Source organism: Hetaerina americana, unplaced genomic scaffold (genome assembly GCF_022747635.1).
Source record: "Hetaerina americana unplaced genomic scaffold, ioHetAmer1.1.p SCAF_7, whole genome shotgun sequence".
NCBI lineage: Eukaryota > Metazoa > Arthropoda > Insecta > Odonata > Calopterygidae > Hetaerina > Hetaerina americana.
The window spans coordinates 23,737,491-23,757,294 of NW_027287316.1; the positions used below are offsets into that span (position 1 = coordinate 23,737,491).

Consider the following 19,804-nt stretch of genomic DNA (forward strand, 5'->3'; position numbering starts at 1 on the left):
GTCCTAGAGGTATTTTTTTATGAAACGGGGAAATATATTTATTTTGATAATGAGAACAAATTCATTGCAGTGATTTTTTTTGTGGCCATGGCAATAAAATCATTAAGTGATTTTTTAAATTGATTATCTGTCTTGCACCGTGATAATTTCAAATGTTATCACCGTTATAACTGTTTCGGCGCATTTTCGTGGCCATGAAAGTGACATGGCAGGAATTGCGATAAACACCTGAGGTGAGGGTCATTCCGAAATGTGGTGAAGAAATCATTTGGCTCGTCAGCTGCTTTTTCAGCGTTAGTTCACGAGTACACGTCGGAGTGCATGAGGACATGTTTGGCAAGTTTATTCGTCCTTTAAATGGTTGTAGGTAATGGGAAGGTAACGTGCTAGATTTGAAATGCACATTTGTGCCGTCAAGAGACTTTTCGTTTGATTTACCGGCGCATTTATTGGTTATTAATTCGCAGTGTTGTTTCTGACGCAAATAATATAGAAGAAAATGTGTAAAATGCAAGAAAATCATGTAAGTTGTTTTCTGTGAAACACTAGCCAAATATGGTGTGAAATACTTCAGGCACTCCACTCAAAATACTTGACATCCTTCTGAATTCATTTAGTGTTACGGTTGATGGTTTAATACATAATTTGTATAATGTTTGTTTTCAGGCGGAGTGGTCTGATGAGTACTGGTGGCTGAAACCGATTCGTTCATTTTTGTTATACTTGGTGATTGGATTTCATGCCATCATCGACCTGATAATTGACATGTGTTTTGCATGGTACTTTAAAGGATCAAAACGTGTGGCCCCTCCCGTAAAAAACAAGCTGTTGTTTTATAGTGCCATTGAATTAGGAAATGAAATAAAAAATCGAAGCGTAAGATTTATTTTATTTACATTATAGAGTAATGAAGAAAACGAAACCAGTTTCAATAAATGAATAAAAAGTAAAATTGGTGGCTATTTTAAAGCTGCTTGAAGGTTTATTGTTGCTTACTGTGCTTTCCAAAGTTTTGACAAATATGTTGATTCAAACTTTCCCCTTAGTGCTGCGTTTGAATGCGTATAATACTAATGTTTTCCTTTATAGCTGACATCAGTGGAAGTTGTTCAAGCTTACATCGACAGAATTAAAGAAATAAACCCGGTGCTTAATTGTGTAGTCGATGATCGATTCCATGCTGCTTTGGAGGAAGCCAAAAAAATTGATGAATCAATAGCTAATGGGGAATATTCTCAAGAGGAATTGAATGAAAAACCTTTCCTTGGCGTACCATTTTCGTCCAAAGTGAGCACAATGGTTAAAGGTAACGTCAACTGTTTTATATTTCAAAATGATTTTGTCCGAGAGGTATTTGGACATTTAATTTACAGTGTATGGCTGTAATAAGCTCGAGAATTTTGATAGAAGACCAATTGAAGGTGATTAATATATTCAGAACATAGATGTAGCGATACGTCGCACCAATACACCCTCGAACTACATCTCAAACGTTGCAGGCGATAAACTTTGCAAAGGTACCGCGGCGTAGTTCTCATGTAAGCCATAGGTTTGTTTTACTACCTCCTTATGGCATCAAACTCGCTGAATACCGCTAAATTGCTGGTAATTTTCAATTGCACAGTCACTGACAAGTAGCCAATGTAATATATGATTTACCATCGATGGAAATTTAAAGAGACTTACAAGGCAACAATGATAGGGGAGAATTCTAAAATTAAGCCTGCTCAGACCTCTCAATCTGCTAAATATTCAAATTGATACCATTCCTCACAGTAAATTATCATACAAGGGAATCATATGTGACAGTATACTAAATTATGAAGCCATAAAAAATAGTGCAATATCTATGAACCCTGCATGGGTTTAAAGAGTGAGAGAGACAATATTTCCCATACTTTTGGACCATTCTCATGAAAAGTGCTAGTCATTCTGCATAGTACTAATACACTCTGGTAATTTTAAAACCATAATATTGAAAACAGCTTACTGCAATTATTCTAATACCGCTTCCAAGTTTAATTGCCAAATTAAAAAATGTTACCATAGTTAGCTCCTCTTTCGGATCTCTAAAATTAAAATTGGTATATTTGGCATCATTAATTGCATATTCTAATTCTTGGCATTGTTTTGAAATTTAGTTTCTGCACCCACCCTATCTTCACTAAAGATCAATATTGAAAAATAAGATTCATAGTATCATTAGACATGCCATTTGTCATCATTATTAATCATTTGTCAATATTCTATGAGAAAAAAATGGTATGATGTCATTGTTGAATGGATAATTCAGTCACTGAGACCCTTGGCAGGATAATTTTTGTTAGGTAAAATGTTTACATTTTTAGTTTTTGCTGTACACCAAACTGCAATGTTTGATGTGAGGAGAGTTAAAATCAGCTGACAATTGATGCAGAGGAAATTCGTCACCAGAAAATAAGTGTCGTGTGGTTGGTGGCCGCGACATCATTGGTGGGAGTGTAGCAACAGAATGAGAGAGTCGTATTCAGTTTATGCATCTTTTACTCAACCCTTAAAGCAATCGGGCTCAGGCACCGGGGAGTAGGGACGAGGGAGCAGGGCAAGGCAGGGCATCTCTGGTATGGTCGTAGGAGCCTACGACCGACGGACTCAGAGACAGGGTGGCAGGTTAGGATTCGGGGGTAAGGAATGGGGTCAGGAATTGGGAAGGGAATGGGGTTCTGCTTCAGGAGCGTCTTGCTTTATATAGGATCGCGCCTTCGGGGGGAGGGACTTCTGAGTCGCAACATTGTAGCCACAAGGGGATTCGGTAGCGGACATTGTCTTGCTTTGGTTTCCGAGAAACCCGCGCTCTATACAGTGTCTTCTGGTATGCTTGGGAGAGTTAACCAATAGTTTAGGTTTCCAAGAACCCCACACTACATAAGAATGAATGCCAGAGTGCAATGTAGTAATAGATATCTTTTATTAAGGTTTTTTACGTTGAGAATAGAGTGTAATAGAGTGTATGTGGGGTTAAAGGATAGGTCATTGTAGTTTAGCACATCCAGTTTTCTCTTGTTAGATAAGACTAAGAAATGTGGGCGTGTACAGACTGTGTCCATTCAAAACTTACCTTAAATGGTAGACTACCAAGTTATTATGAAAAAATCTGTGTTAAGCCAAAACAGGAAAAGTCCAAAAAATTATCGTGGAGTTCCAAAAAATTCTTTTTTTTTTAATTTAAAAATATCTAATTTTGTATTTAATATGACCCTCCTTGAGCCTGTTGTGAAGAAGAAATGCCATTAATCCCTATGCCACTCGGCTACAGCCTACCAATTTGAGTTACACTTTAATGGACCCTAGCACTAGGCAGCACTGTACTCTTAAGCCATTATTATCGTATCAAAATATCCTAATGTTACAATAACTCATTATTTAGCTCTGCGGATGAACTACGTCCCATAAATCCATCCAAAATGTCTCTTCTTGTTCTCCCTATACCTCATTTTCCCAATATTCTCACCTCTGCTACAGTATTCAGCATCTCATTACCTTTCAGTATCTCCTGCATCCACTTGTCCTGCCTTCTTTGAATTTTTTCCCACAGCCATATGGATGTCCCCTCCCTTGCATAGAAATTCATTTTTTTTCTGCTCACATTATTTACTGTTTACCCACGTCTCATATGGGTTAAATGGAAGAAGGGACCTTATGGTATCAACATCACCTGATTAAAGATGTTTATCTATCTATCCATGTCAAAGGCCTCCAATCTATGCTTATCCTCCAGTCTCAGTGTTCAAGTTTGTGAACCATATAAAACTGCACTCCATTTATTAAGGAATTTAGTAGTCTTTTCTTTAAATCTTAATTTAAAGTACCTGTCATGAGTTCCCAATCAATTTATATGCATTCATTTGGTATGATTAGACTGTTGTGGTTGGTCATCTGATTGTTTTTTTCTATTATCAAAACTTAAAAAAAAACACTCGGGAAGTGTTTATTTTTAGGTTTTGATTTGTTCTTGAATGTATTACCTAAGAGCTAAGTGATAATCTAGTGAGTAGGGCATCAGCCTAGGTTCGATTCCCTGTTATGCCTACTGGTATTCTCAGCTTCATGGTTTTCCGGGTATCAGTTCTTCCTAGAAAATCATAGGTGGCAAAAGGGAAGGAACTGGCTCCCCTACACTGACGTGTGAATTTGGTATGCTGTCGGGTTAAGTAATAGGTGAGCTCTACCCTCACCTATCAAACCAATCTTTGCATTGATAACATTTTTTTTGTTGGTATTACCTAAAATTTCCCCTAAACTAAATTGGTCAATTATTGCATTAAAAAAAATTGTATCTTGGTAGTGATTGTCTTGTTTTTATTGTAAAAATAAGTTTGTGCCTTTTCACTTCTGACTTCCTTTTTTGTTGTATTTTCTGTACGTGTTTAGTATTTGGTCATTGTTGCTAGGTAATAAACATTGTAATTTAAGGAGAGTTGTGGTCAGAGGGTAGTCCTTCTGAAAGTAATTCAAGTCTCTCCTCTTTATACTTTTGTTAGTAAGATGGCCATTTCTTCTTTCTGTTTGATTTGTTCTGGTTTTTAGGTATTATTGAATGAAGAATTGTCATAATAGCTGAGTATGTTCATTGTTCCTTTCTGTTTCTCAGGGCTGTTCTTGTAATACTTATTCTGTGTCTTTTGATCTATGCAATTATGGGTTTGTGTATCGAGTCCCTCACATTCTGGTATTAAGTATATTGAATCCTAATCTTAAGGCTTCTGCGACATTTATTTGATGAAGTTTCCATGCTGTATCCTGGAATTACCATTATGTAGGTTGGCTTCTTTGATAACAGTTTTGCTCCAAGTCCTGGAGGCATCTTCAGGTCAAAGTGATCTTCATTACAATATCAGAGTGCTCCGGGCCAGCCAGGGTGTCCTATAAATAGCGGACAAATTGCAATGAAGATCACTTCAACCTAAAGATGCCTCCAGGACTGGGGGCGAAACGGTTATTTAACCAGCCAACCTACCTAATGGTAACTCCTGGAAGCAGCATGGAGTCTTCATATTGAATCCTGTAAAGTAAACCAATTTTGAAAGATGAATTCTCTTATGTCGCATTATTTGTAATTTTGAATATAAGCGTTCAACGTAGGTGTAATTATGCAATGGGTGGAGAGCTTCTTATATGTATGTATACCACACCTTAATGGATATTATTTGTCATGCAAAAGTGACTAAAAGTTGATTCCTTAGTTCTACATCTCCCATTTATTTATACTATAAGTTAAAGTCATTGAAATCCCATAATGAGGTACATTTCAAGCACAAATTGTTTAATTTTCATTATTTTATGTAATTTTGTGTGTATGTATAGTTTGAAAAAAGGCGCGGCCCCAGAAAATAAATATTTTTATGATTATTGTAATAAGCAAATCTGCGTATTTACAACTCACGGAACCTTGTCGTAATCCTTCCAATGAACTGGGCGCTAACTACCCCATGTTGCTTCTTTAATAAAGCTTGTATGCAACCTGTTGGGGTTTTATATTTGCATTTCCCACTGCATTTCATATTCTCTGTACCTATATTCAAAATTATCAAAAATTTATTTACCAGTATAGACATCTATTGGTGTCTAATAATATTTTATCTATCTTCAAACATAGCATCAATTTTATTGAAAGAAGAATCATTTCTGCATTTTTTCAGGACTTATGTCCCTAAGTTACAATGGTCAATAAGTTACCCAAGATATCACATAAATCAAATGCTTGACGTGATATCAAAATTTTCCATGGCTTTTTTTAATTTGCTCAGTGAATAATTGCCAATTGGAAGGATTTTCTGGAAAGAAACTACAATAATATACCATTATGTTTTAAAATTAAATTCTTAGACAATCCTGAAAGAGGTTCATATTGAATGTGCAAAATGATATTTTTTGGAAACAGTAATAATTAAGTGTTGATTGTGGTGCCATCGTTGAATCAAAATCTGTAATTAATTACCCTTGGGTTTTAATTCACGTTGTGATTACTTAAAAACTCTTGTCCTTCCATTACAATAAATTCTTTAATTAATTAGCCTCCACTTGGCTTATTTTTTAATATGAAGGACTGCGCCACACAATTGGCTTGGTCTCAAGACGCAACATAATTGCTGATGAAAATGCAGATGTGGTGAAAGCTATGAGGGCAGCAGGTGGCATTCCTTTGGCTGTCACCAACGTACCAGAAGTAGGAATGTGGTATGAGACTTGGTGCACTGTTCATGGGCAGACGTATAATCCATATGACACCACCAGAACAACTGGTGGATCAAGTGGCGGAGAGGTATTACTTTTCTAGCTTTCATTTCATACTTTGGTTACTTATAAATGCTGCTACATTGTGGCAAAAAAATATGATCATTGCATTCAACTATAACATTTTTTGGTTAATAACAACTTCTTGCATGCTGACTTTTGAAGTGTCTTGAATTTATTTTAAACTGAACTGAATATCATTCTCATAATTTTGCATATTTGCCCTGAACACCTCTTACAAAGGTTGAAGCTAGGATGAATAGCCTGTTTAAAAATTGTTTAATGATTTTTCCAATCATTTTTATTTTCTTGGTTCAATTAGATTTCTAAGATATCATTGTTAGTGCATTAATTAAAGTCATGTACCTTCTGCTTCAATGTGGTTTCTTTTCTCTGTTAATCATATTGTTTGCTTTCAGGCTGCACTTGTGGCTGCATGTGGTTCACCCATTGGAATTGGTACAGATATTGGAGGGTCTTTGCGGATGCCAGCATTTTTCTGTGGCATATTTACTCACAAGCCAACAACAGGTAACACACAGTGTATACCGCCCAATATTTGTAGTCAAATAAGACATGCCTCTGTTGTTATCTGTGGTGAAATGGAGCAAAAATATATGTATTTATTTGCATGTGCACTAATGTTGAAGATGAGATTTGGGCAAGTTCTCCCAGTTTTGTAGAACATGATACAAGGCTAACAGCCAAGTTACCATGATAAACTTTGGCTTAAAGGCCACTCAGTTCACCAATTAATGTGGCAATTTTTTTCAGCCACCCTGTTGTAAGGGCAAATGTGTGGAGTTTATAAATGTTTTGTTTGCTTTGATAAAATTAATTCATGAGATTCAAACTTAGGAACTTCCATTTGGACGTGAAATTCTGCAATTTGAAAATTCAACCTCCTTGGTAGCAATACAAGAAGTCAATTAAATGCCCAGTGTAGGCCTATTTTATACGATATCAGTTTGGAATCCATATTTTGCTGGGGAGATTATACAATTGGACAAAGTTTAGCCACTAGCCGCAATATATGTAATGGGAAATTGCTAAAATGGGCTGGAATTGCTCGAATCAAGGAGATAGAAAGCATGCCTGAGGTGCATATACCAATCTTACATTGGATATGCTGCATGGAAAGATGTTTCAGAAAGGTTGGAAAAGCCCTATTATCTGGGGAGAAAAGGCCCTAGTTTTAACATAGTACCACTAAGGAATTTTTCTATTACAGGAAAACATTACTTTTTTAATTGTGTGATACAAGATTGGAATTTTTTACCTAAAAGTATCCTAGAGCCCTTCCCAGGTAGCTTTGGGATATTTATGACGAGGCTGGGAAAAAATTGATGTATTTTTTTGTGAGAATGTGTTATATATGTCTGGGTATATAAGTTTTATTTCCTCTATGAGTAATATTTTTATCACTTCTTTCTTGCCACCTCATGTTACTACCGGACTGAATGATCAACTTATAACTATTGTATTACTAATCACATGCTTTCAGATGGCTAGGATGCATTTCTTTTATCCATTAAATGGATTTGACAAGGCTCTACCATGTTTCAGACTCAGTTTCTTTTTAGCTTAATGATTTTTTTCATTGTTAGACATCTCATCACTGTATCAATTCTGCTTCTGATGTCCATTGTTCTTTTTTCACCCTGATGCATCATATTTCATAGTAGTTGAATGGCACTTCTTCTCTGGTGCTTGCTGGGGTGTCGTTTTTCTTCCTGTTTACCTATTTACATATTGTATACTTGTAAATGTACATAATATTACTCCCTGTCCATCTAGTTCAAGGGTTTCCAAAGATCTTTTCATCTCTCTTGAGATTACTGAAATGCAAATGATGAAAGGGTGCCTAGCAATTTGTTTCTGTTCACCTGGATTCCTTTGAGTTATAATTAACCGTAAGGTGTAAAAACTGCTCAGCTGCATGCTACTCTTTAAATCTCTATTTTCAGGTCTGGTTTCACTCAAAGGACTAAATAAAAGAACTGGCAATGAGATTAATTCTATGACTACGGCAGGCCCAATGAGTACTCACAGTAAAGATTTAATTCCAATTCTTCGTGTCCTGGTTGGAGACAAGGTGAAGTTACTGAACCTGGATGCTGAGGTACCTATCAATCATCATCTCAATAAAGATAATGCTCATATCTTATCAAGGCATTGGCTGAATTGGTCTACTTGGTAATCAAATCATAAAGTCAATTTGCACAACAACTGTTTCACCATGCATCTTACTTATGGAAGTGATAAAGGTTACTTAGGTGGCACTTAATTGAAAAAGGATGGAATTTACAAAAAGTTTTTCAATGCCATTGGTGCTTTGCTGTATTTTAAATTTCATGTGCAAATATGTCTAGAAGTTTCCTTTGTTATAATACCAATGATGGACAACTATTTACTTGTAATCAGGTCAAAATGTAAGGTGATTTGTCTGAGGTTAATAATAATCATAATTCAATGGTACATAATTGAACTTATGGCTAATGAAAAACACCAACTGAATCCTCTTTATTGGTTAACAGGTGTATCTTCTACAAACTAGGTACAGTAGGGTCTTGATTATTGGGGATGAAGGGCAAATAATTGTCCCAATGACTGAAAATCCACTTTCAACTTGAAAACATGCATTGCATCATGACATATTTTTACAATCAGTAGAATTAATTTTTTTTTATAATTCAAGGCCAATTACTTAGGCCAAGATTTGGCAATCCAATGCAGTTATATACCCAGCTTGTGAGCATTTTACCTGGGGTACTAATGGAGATAGTATCAATTATTGCATGTTCAATAAATTGCAAATGACAATATAATTAATAACACAAGGCATAATATATTATTACCTTATTCCAAGAATCTGCGGGAGATGCTGTAATAGTAACTTCTAATGGAGTCATCCACTAAGTGTGCATTACGACGCAACAATTTGCAGTGTAAATATCATTTAATGTAAATTGCATTTTATTTTATACAGATCTGCTACTTGTACAGTTATTTCATCTCATAGATCCATGAGAAAAAGAAGAAACATATAATTTCTTTACTTCATTTATTCTAATTCATAGTACTTCTTTATTCTAATACTTGGTACTTTACGTGTACGTAGATTACGTCGTATTATTTACATGTACGTATAAATATATGATAGGATAGGTAGATCACTCGAATCCAAGAAATTCGTCACCTGAATCACAATTAAATGAATTAAGTTCATTTATTATCTCTTCTGGCACATCACCAAGTTCACTCTCCGAAGTTAACTCTTCCTCATCTTCTTGCACTGGCGTTTAAATATTGCCTAAAGATTTTTCAAATCCATTTTTAAAAAAGTCACTCTGACACCCTGCCAAGTTTCCTGGATCCACCAGCTTATTTCTTCATAAGACACTATTTTAATCCTTCCCGATACTGTGTAGTCTTTCATACCAGCCATCATTCCCTTTTCCCGACTAGAACGTAACTTTGATTTAGAAGATTTATTAATGGATAAATCCTGGCAACCTCATGATTTCCTTTTTCTTTCGCCGAATTGGTGACTTCTAGCTTAAATATTGCTGTATTCAATTTTCTTCTCCTTGGGTAATGTTCTTGAAAAAATTCTAAATTACAAAAGCTTAACCGAGTTCAGTTTTGAAACAATCACCATGTAGGCGGCACTTTCATAGAACTTGGAGGGAACAGCTGAACTTGTCTAGAACAGCTGAACGCCGATGCTAACAAAGCAAAGTAAAGCAAACAAAACAAGAAAATTCTATTTCATTCATTCTCTTCTTTTTTTGATGTTTGATTTGCTGAAATTTAATTTATATAGCAAATAAAAGGGCCTACACACCTATGTCTCGTTTCGACTTACCAATCATAGCAAAAAAGCAATAAGGCAGCATATTATGTTGGCTAGTAAATATTGTTTATTTTTTGATCCTTCTGTTATTTGGAATTAATTTCAATCACCTGGCTCTAATCTTCTATATATTTACGGTACATATAGCCACGGGCAATTATGATTTTATGTATTCATTGTTTGTTACCATCTATTAGTGTGTGGATAGAGATGTATATTTACACACAATATATATAATTTTTACGTGCATATATATACACATACAGTTGCGTGGCATCTATACACGTTCAAGTTAACTATGAAGCCCTGGGCACCCAGTATCTATACAAATTCATGAGAACTACGAAGTTCTGGGTGCGCGTTATCGACGGGAAATTATGGTATTTACTAACAGTCTCTGCGAGTTTTTATGTGGCAATCACATTCAGTTTGCTAGGGTATCATCACACATAGTTTTGAAAGTATGTTTGTACATTTGGCTATTTGCGAATTATTTTCCTGGGGGCTACTCAGTTAACTCGTTCCCAGGTAATCGAGAGCCTTCTGTATGTTAAATGGTTTTTTGAAACAGATGTAATTTTTTCTAATTTTACATTTTAAACTATTGGTAATTTAACCAATACTTGGGTGATCATTTATCCTTTTCTACCCGTTATGATTAAATCTATGAGTGCATAATTTGGTGTGCACATTTCAAATTTTTTCAAAGTGATCACATTTGGTTGGTGTGTAATGTAAATTGTGGTGACCTGACAGTAGATGCTGAAGTCACAGGCTTTGGTAATATCATGGAATTTAATTAAAAATAAAGTGCACGTCCATGCTGCCATAAAAGCTACCAGTGTACTGTGTGATCGTAGCCCATTTATGCAGCCATGACTTGCTGAGTAACTTCCGTGATTTTCTTGTGTGGAATTAATTGACGTAATACCTCTCCATGGTCAGGTGGATCCCATGAAGTTAAGGTACCACTACATGCTGGATGACAGTGGCACAGCAGATGGCCTTGGTGGAGACTTTAAATTGAGTGTTGTTGATGGGCAATTGAGAGCAAGCATGATGAAGGTTGTGTCATACTTTAAAGAAAGGAATGCTCCAGTTTCAGAGGTATTCATCATTATTTATCTGAATGATTAATTAAATTTAATTGCGCATGACCCGAGCTGTAGGTACCAGGGGAAAAGAATCGGGTGGCAGATGCTTCCCCTTGTCCTCCAACCACCAATGTTTGACTAAATGTCTATTGTCAAGAATCGCTAACTTTCAACATTAATTTCCAGGGAGATAAATGTCTTGGGTTACCATTTTTTTTTACTCCCTTCATTTTACCCAGATCGTGAAGGCTTCAGGTGAGAAGCCTTCACGCCATCCCTCCAAGCCGCCAAACCATCCCTCCAAGAAACTTCTCGTCCATCTCCAGAATGTATGCTAAAACATGAGTTAATTTGATGCAAATTGTCGACTCAACTCAATTGTCAAACTGGTGCGTTTTCCAAGGGCTTTGTCAGCAACTCGTGTTATCCACAAAAATACGATCTAATATCACCCTATATGATTTGATATTGTTGCTCATTTGTGTGGAAAAGAACCTGCATGATAAGCCCCCCTTTGTTGGGGGGAGGAGGTTCTCCCACTCTTGCCCTCTTTTTCTCTCTTGAGTGCACTTCTCCCCGCTTGGATAAAACTGACTTCATTGACAGCTACGTGCTCTTTGATTTCTGTGCTCTGTTGTCTCTCCAAACTTGACCTTTGCATTTGTTTCAGACGTTCTTATGGTTTTCATAATTGAATCGGTTTTACTTACTTAAGGCGTGTATTTGTTTTTGGTATCTTTTTTGTGATAATTAACTGTTTTTATTCTTCAGTGTTTTGATTTTTGTTTTATAATTGATTTATTTGCTTGTTTGACTTTGAAAATAATTTCTGACAATTCTGATTTTGATTTGGTTTTTGTTGATTGGTTCGTCAAACTATGGTATTTGACTGTACTTTCATTCTGTAAATTATTTTAAAAGTGTTTTGCAATGGCCAGCACAACAAAACCTTTGAATTTCTGCTTCAAATTATAAACAATGTGTTTGTAGGTATTAATCAGTCTCTTATTAGGTAAACCAGTGATTAAATAATTAATTTGAAGGAATAGACCATCTCTAGGTTTTATTTACCCGTTGGCTTCACTTGTATAAAATGTCACGGCTCCTGTTGATTGTACTATGTAGGCCTCAGATGTTTAAGAAGATAACACTTCCTATTCCTTCACCCTTATTAAGTGCAAATCAGCTGTTGTATTGCTTTTCAATCTAATCTTTTATGTTGTCATTGCTTAAGGTTTGGCTCACCGAAATGAAGCATGGCTTGCGAATTTGGAGATATTGGATGACTCAGGAGCCCGAGAAGTTTCCAGTTGAATTGGCTAATGGAGAGGTAAGGGATTAAAATGGTTATGATTAGGATGATGTCAGTTTAGGCTTACAATGCTGGTGAATTTTTTCTGATCCTTTTTTATTTTCTTTCATACCATTCAAAATGCCCTATATTTTCCTCTCTGAAACTTGCTTAACTAACAGTTTCTCCCTTCAAACATTATAGTAGATCCTACCTTCTCTGTTCACTCTTTCTGACACGTTCAAATTTTCCCCTTGGATATACATTCTCCTCCAAGCATGTCTAAGACTTCATCATTTGTGTGTCTTTCTATCAAATTTATTTTCTCCTGCCACTTCTCAAACACCTCATCTTGGCTTATCCTCTGTCCTCAAAATCCTGGTTTTAGAACCTAATAACTTTTATATTGAAGCCTTTAATGATAAGAAATGATAAATCTAGCCTGGGATAAAGGGGAGGTAATGTGAGGGATGTTTTTTGCAAAATATATCATTGTATTTTAGCCTGGCTAGCAGGTCATTCTGGTGATAATGATGTTGCAAGTTAAGAAATTAATGGATTTTGAGCATGAATGTAATGATGCCAAGTAATGGAGTTTTTTTAGAGACAGTGATAGGATGGTCAAAATGCCAGCCAGAAAAAGTTGGTAGATTGTTGACAATTTGAAGGGCATCAGCCAATAGGTGCTGATCATGACTAATTTTTATTCATTTAATTAATAAAGAACAAAAAAAGATTAATAATGAAAATTGAAGAAGAATCTCTCTTTTTTGTCCAGGGTCAGGTAAATCTTTGGACTGAATTGCCCAAGAAATTGATGGGCATGAGTGACTTCACCCTCCCTGCCATGTATGGATTAGTTAATTACAAAATTCCTCCTCCAAATGAAAAATGGGCCAGAGAAACTACGAATGCATTGCTGGATAAAATAGTTGTAAGTAGCAATCTTTTTTTTTAGACTTAGCCTAGTTACAATGATAATGGAATGGGACTAAGCCATTTTTAATTATAGTAGAAATGGTACTGGTATTTGAATAAGGTTGTTTAGAAATTTTATTGATGTAATGATACAATTTTTTTAAATATTATATATTCTGGGAATTGTGTTATATAAAACAATTCTGGTAAAGCCATTGTCTTGTCATGTCAAGGCATCTTAACTTAATGTGATAAAACACAAAATATTTTTATGAGATAGTAAGTGTAAGTATTAAATACTGGACCTTTTGAAATAGTATAAAATATTCTCATTTTTTCCATTTAATTATTCATAGTAAGGAATATTATTTTATTGTTGTATAAATAGATTTCTCCAGAATTTTATATGGTGGATTCCTGAAAATGAATATCTGTTTATCCTATGTTATCACATAGGATATCTTGATACATTTCTGTCTGTTGTTGATGTTTCTTGTTTTGAATCAAACAGGTTCTTGGAAGTCTGCACTGACTGATTTTCTTTTTCATTACGTGCTCTCTACTTTATCAATTATTGAATGGCATAACATGTTTTATATACTTTGACTCTGCTAGGTTCTTTTGTAGGTATAATATATACTTATTTTCTTCTCGAGACATTTTGAGATGGAAGGTAATCTAGATAGTACAGATGAAAAACTGTTGATGACTTCAAAAACCACTTCCTTCCGTGACAACCAACATCAATCTTGGGAAATGTTTCTCTTTTGATTCAGTAAGAAAATGACAGAGTACTTGATAGATAACTTTTTGTGTAATGACTGTTTTGTCAAAAAATCCCAGACTTAATTAATCCCCTTTGATGGATTCAAATCTACAACTTTTTGTTTGCTAGATCATGTACTGCTGTGCTCTGATTAATCCAATACAAAAATATATTCCTAAAAAATGTGTTAATTCTATTTATCTGGAAGCCATTTATATAAGCAGTGGATTTTCAGTTAACATTAAATATTTTCAAATCTATTCTGTGTTTTTTATCTGCTAAAATGACAAATTCCAAAGAAACTGCGGGAGATGCTGCAACAGTAACTTTTAATGGAGTCATCCGCTAATGTGCATTTCAATGCAACAATTTCAGATCAATTCAATTTCAATTTTTACACTCTGCTAAAATGAATAATTAGTGCGGATAGGTAATTAAAAAAGCTTTCAGAAATTGGCAGGGGTATCTCTATTTTTGATTAATAAGTTCCCTCACCCTCTTTGGAGATCAATCTGAGTAGCTAAGGTTTTATGACAATATTGCATGAACATGGTGAGTAACTATGTTAATAATATGCCAAGATGTAAATTAAAGATACAAAATGATGCTTGGCAAAATATGAATAAAATTTTTGACAATTGGTCTGATGCAATCATTAACTGTCTTATAATTTAGTTTCATACATGAGGAATTTGAAGAGTCCCTATTAATTTTGATTTGGTCAGTATTTCCATATCCACTGAGAATAGTTCTTTCCATTTCATAGGGGTTCATAGAGATGGTACTTCTGGATGCTTTGATGTGTGTTGTGTTATTTTTCTACCAAAATTATTATTTTAATTTTATCTTGTCTTGAGGAGATAATATGGGTATCACTTTGTGTCAGCCCACTGATTCAATGCCTGGGCAAATTAATTAAGTTTCAAGTTCTTGTAAAATATGTTCTAATTACATGTCTGCCTGAGGGTAATTTTTGTTAGGGTTGAATTGTATTTAAGAAGTGCAAATTTCTCCTTCTCTAGACAATTTACATCTCTTGAATTATAGATTCCTGGAAAATACGGCTCATTTAAAAAACATTTCAGGCATTGCTCTATAAACATATATTATGATATCACTGCAATGATTCTTTGTTTTTAAATTAATTCAGAAAAAATGTATTAACTTTCATGAAAATATATTTAAAACACATTTTAGTGTCATGATGTGGCCCATTCTAGGAATTTAGACTTTGGTTTTTGTTTTTATTTTACTATTTAGCATGCAGAATTATTTATTTTAGACAGATTTTAAATATTTGGGTAAGGTAGGATCATAGTTTCTCTACACAAAATGCCATAATTTTTTGTCCTTTTGTCCATAGAATTTACTTGGTGAAGATGGAGTTCTGCTTTACCCTAGCCATCCATTTGCTGCCTTTTATAGATGCTCATCCTTGTTTCGTCCGTACAACTTTTCTTACACAGCTGTCTTTAATGCACTGAAGTTGCCAGTGTGTCAAGTGCCTTTGGGTCTTAACAGGGAGGGGCTGCCTGTTGGCATACAGGTGGTAGCAGCTCCTTATAAAGACCATCTCTGTTTGGCTGTAGCAAAGGAACTGGAAAAGGCATTTGGAGGGTGGGTACCTCCATTCCAGTCCACCTGATCTCCAAGCTAATGTCATCTATATTAACCGAGGGTGATGGTGCATGAGGGTTTGGCTTGTTCTTTAATGAAAGAGGGGAGGGACAATTATTGGCCCAAGAAAATGAATGGGAGCAATAAATGTTAATGAAAGTTAAGGTCCTGGTAATATAGCCAATTGACTGGAGTAATGTATAAGAAGACTCCTTTGTGCTCTCTGGTAGTTCATTGAAATGTGATGGTGACTTATTTTATTTATTTGTTAATTAATTTTATTTACATCAAATTTGGTTCCTCATAATATGTTACTAAAGGGTGGAATAAAAGTGACATAAAGTCAACTTTTTATGCTAAAAAGGCAAGTATTCGCAATGGGAAAGGTAAGTTGGAAAACAATTGTTTTCAAGCTACTAGGCTGAGATAGTCGCTGGCTCTTCAAGTGGAATGGGAGCAATGTGGTTTTTGTTGTACTGTTTTATTTCTGTTGAACAAATGAACTGATTAAAATATTATTTTAAAAAACTGATATTGCATATTAATATGAATGTTTATAACTAACCTCTCTCCCAAGATCATTTGTTTTAAAATGTCAAAAGATTTTAAAACTTCACTTTGTTCAATGTTTTCCTGTATTGCATTAATATACCCTGTTTCTTGGAATGTTGGCATCCACTAGAGGAGTGCAATGCGTGACCTGGAAGCAAACCATTTCCAATTTATTCATAAATCAGAAGGTTGAAGGCTGCTATAGTCCCAACAGTAATATCAGATTTTATACTTACCCATCTGATGCTGAACCTAGCTAAGATAGAATTTCCAGTTCAGAACTGGTTATTTGCAACTGGAGTTCAATCCTTGTCGAAGAATGGGAGTAAATTTTGATAGTTTATGCCTTTATTTTTTTGGTGGTTGCTAATATTTGTTGACATACATCCATGCCCTCGGAAGGTGCTCAGTTCTTTTTCAAACTATAGCAATATTCATGCTGATTATATAGAATTCATTAATGGGCCAGATTCATCCAAAAACATGCATGGGCTTGAACCATGTAATAGCTTGTCGGGGATAACATTTTTTTCTCTATTATACTGCATGACTCTTTTTAGTGTCTGATAATCTGCCAGTGTTATTTTTTGTACAATTGGTGTTCTTTTAATGAGGTAAGAAAACCTTGCAAAGGTTAAAATAGCAATTATGAAATATTGCTACAAACTGAATACTGTTTCTTTAATGGGAAAGCTAGTTTAAGTCAGTTTGGCGAGTAATGGAGTTTCGATTTTGGAAGAGTTTTATATGAATACTGTAGTGGTGTGAACATACTGCGTATTAAAAATCATCCTTTCTCTAAAGACCCTATATACCTATAATACATATGCCATTCATTATTGCCTATCATTTGCATTCCATAACAGAATCATACATAAATGTGTTCTTATGTATATGATCTCAAAATCATTTATTTTCATCACATGCATGCATTAAGGATAGGCGTGATTAAAGTAACTGAGGTTAAAAATGATGAATTTTGATGACCATAAAAGTATGATGATCAAGTATTGGTAAGAAAATATTGCCATAATGTATTTATAGCCATGGTAAGGTGATGCCCAAACTTAAAGGCATGAATTAAGGTAAATGTAATTGTATAACTTATCAAATATGAAGTAGGTATGTAATTACTAATTATAATGAATACCCTAGGATGTACATGTATTTCATAGTGAAGAAAATACATTTGAATACCATGTAGGTTTGGATTAAGAATTTTTCTAGCAATATAAATAATTTTCCAGTAATAAAACTAATAAAAAGTAAGAAGCTCGTTACACCCTATTAATGAATTTTCAAATGTTTTCTTATAATGTACATATAATGCTAAGCTTTCTCTTCAAAAGTAAAATTGAAGTTGTATAATAAATACATCTAATCGTACAAATTAATGAACCAATCAAATATTGATTTTAGATCCTTGCATGAAGTCTGAAGTTTTAAATTTCTCTAGCCTTCTCATAAATTCTGAATTGATTGGAAATTCATTCAGGACCATCACACACATTGTAAGAAAGTTATTAATAATAAAGATAATAGAGCTCAGGAATCGTGAAGATATTGACAACACTTGAATGCATATCAGTTTTTATTGAATTAGTATTTTTAGAGTAATTACGAGTGGAAAAATTCATCATTCAGCCATTCAAGGGTCAAATAATACCCAAGGGATATTCTTGAGAGTCACTTTAGAAGGTTTAGAATGGCCCAATACTGCCATTTTTTTCATTCTATTTACCAAAATGTGCAATGAAAATAAGTTTTTTTGAAAGCTGTAAGATAAGCTGTCGCATTATTATTCTTTTCAAAACTGAAAATGGAATTGTCAATTACAAAAATAAAATGAATTCTACAATAGTATTATCTAAATTATGAAATAATCTTTCCTGATGGCTCTAAGAATATTGATTGTGGTACTTATTTTTTGGCAATATTGTTTTAAGTATAAAAAATAACTTTCCTCATTTGGAATTCTACCATTTCTTGTTAGCAGAATAATACTATTTTGAAGAAATTCATGGGGTCTAATCCTAATCCCTTCTCATTGAATAAAACTGTTCATCACAGGTGATTCGAAAATAAAGGACTTAACATCTCTTATCCAAATGTATGCATTAACTTTACTAGTCGCCAATGATATTTGCTCAAGGCTATTTAGATTTGTGTTAAGCACTTTTTCTAAAAAAGTCATTAAATAAGGAAGCAGTAGCAAATATACTAAAATTGTGTGGGTCATCAGAATTAATTTAGGCTGAGGTATTTTTTAAACAATCCATATGCCTCCTTCCAGTTACAGCTCATAGAGTGACTGATTTTTTTAATAATATCCTGGTAGGTAATAAATGTCTCAAGATCATTAAATGCCTATTAAATAAAGTTTTTAGTATAAGTGAACAATTATCTATTGAATAAGGAACTAAAATATTTAAAATGCACTTATGGTCATGAGGGTGTGGTAGCACGGGGAGTAGTAGAGCGGTTGGCTACTGACTGGTGGGCATATTATTTTCTGTTGACTTTGAAGCTGTTTATTTTATACCCACCACTCCTGAGAAATCATGGAAGATTCAGGGGAAGGAACTACCCATCTCAATGATACGTAAATTTTGCATGCCATATAACTTAGTATGTGGTAAGGCTTACAATTTCCTATGGATCAACTTTTGGGCTGATTAATGTGATTTTTTAGGGTATGCAGACTGAACTGTATTAAGTCGAAATTGATGTGGGCAGGCAAATGGTTGAATATGGGACTTGTGACTGTAGCTGTATTTATTTTGCATACCTGTGGTAATCATTGGTCTGTAAAATCAGTTAGTTTTGTATATGTGACCCTACATTCATGACTTACTTTTCTTTTTGTGGTTTTGTATTTCAGTCCAGAATAGCAAATCATATGGATAAAATGTAAATCCCAATGAAATGCTTAATGATATTTGTTATTATGTGCTTTATTTTGTGTTTACTCCTTTGATTATTGAGGATGGAAACATTAGTTGTACATGGAATAGCAGGGATACTGCTTGCTTTTCTTGAATGTGGACTTGCATGGATGGATGTATGTGCTGGTGACAAGTTCCTTAGGTGTTGATGTGAATGCTATCTTTGTAAAATTATACAACTCACTAGTGGCATGGTATCAAAACATGCTTTCAACATTTTTCATTGATAACTATTTGGGTATAGCTTCAGGATTTCCAGAAATGACTTAAGAATTGCTTTGCATATCGTGAAGTGTTGTTGTACATTTTATTACACAATTTGCAACCTAGTGATTGTTTTTTTTTGCATAAATGTACAATCAATCATTGTATTATGTAATCCATAATGAATCACTTAGTATTGGAAATGTGACGAATGAGACTCAAAATAAAAAAACCATTTTAAATAGTTTCTACTTAATGATCAAGGATGCCATGTAAGGCAGTAGAAAT

General features: G+C 34.5%; 1 protein-coding gene across 3 annotated transcripts; it reads left to right on the top strand.

Annotated features, from left to right (window-relative positions):
• Positions 1 to 170: 170 nt before the first annotated feature.
• Positions 171 to 17,000, top strand: LOC139696462 (fatty-acid amide hydrolase 2). Of its 3 annotated transcripts, none has more exons than XM_071595240.1 (11): positions 171 to 378; positions 468 to 523; positions 667 to 876; positions 1,090 to 1,306; positions 6,084 to 6,301; positions 6,693 to 6,804; positions 8,241 to 8,395; positions 11,075 to 11,236; positions 12,458 to 12,553; positions 13,293 to 13,448; positions 15,562 to 17,000. In XM_071595240.1, exons 2-11 carry the CDS (start codon positions 500 to 502, stop codon positions 15,841 to 15,843), a joined length of 1,632 nt encoding a protein of 543 aa, XP_071451341.1. In that variant the 5' UTR covers positions 171 to 378; positions 468 to 499; the 3' UTR covers positions 15,844 to 17,000. The 3 variants fall into 3 exon arrangements, with proteins under 3 accessions (XP_071451341.1, XP_071451342.1, XP_071451340.1); XM_071595241.1 differs by having other exon boundaries at positions 171 to 367; XM_071595239.1 differs by having other exon boundaries at positions 171 to 523.
• The last annotated feature ends 2,804 nt before the right edge of the window (positions 17,001 to 19,804 follow it).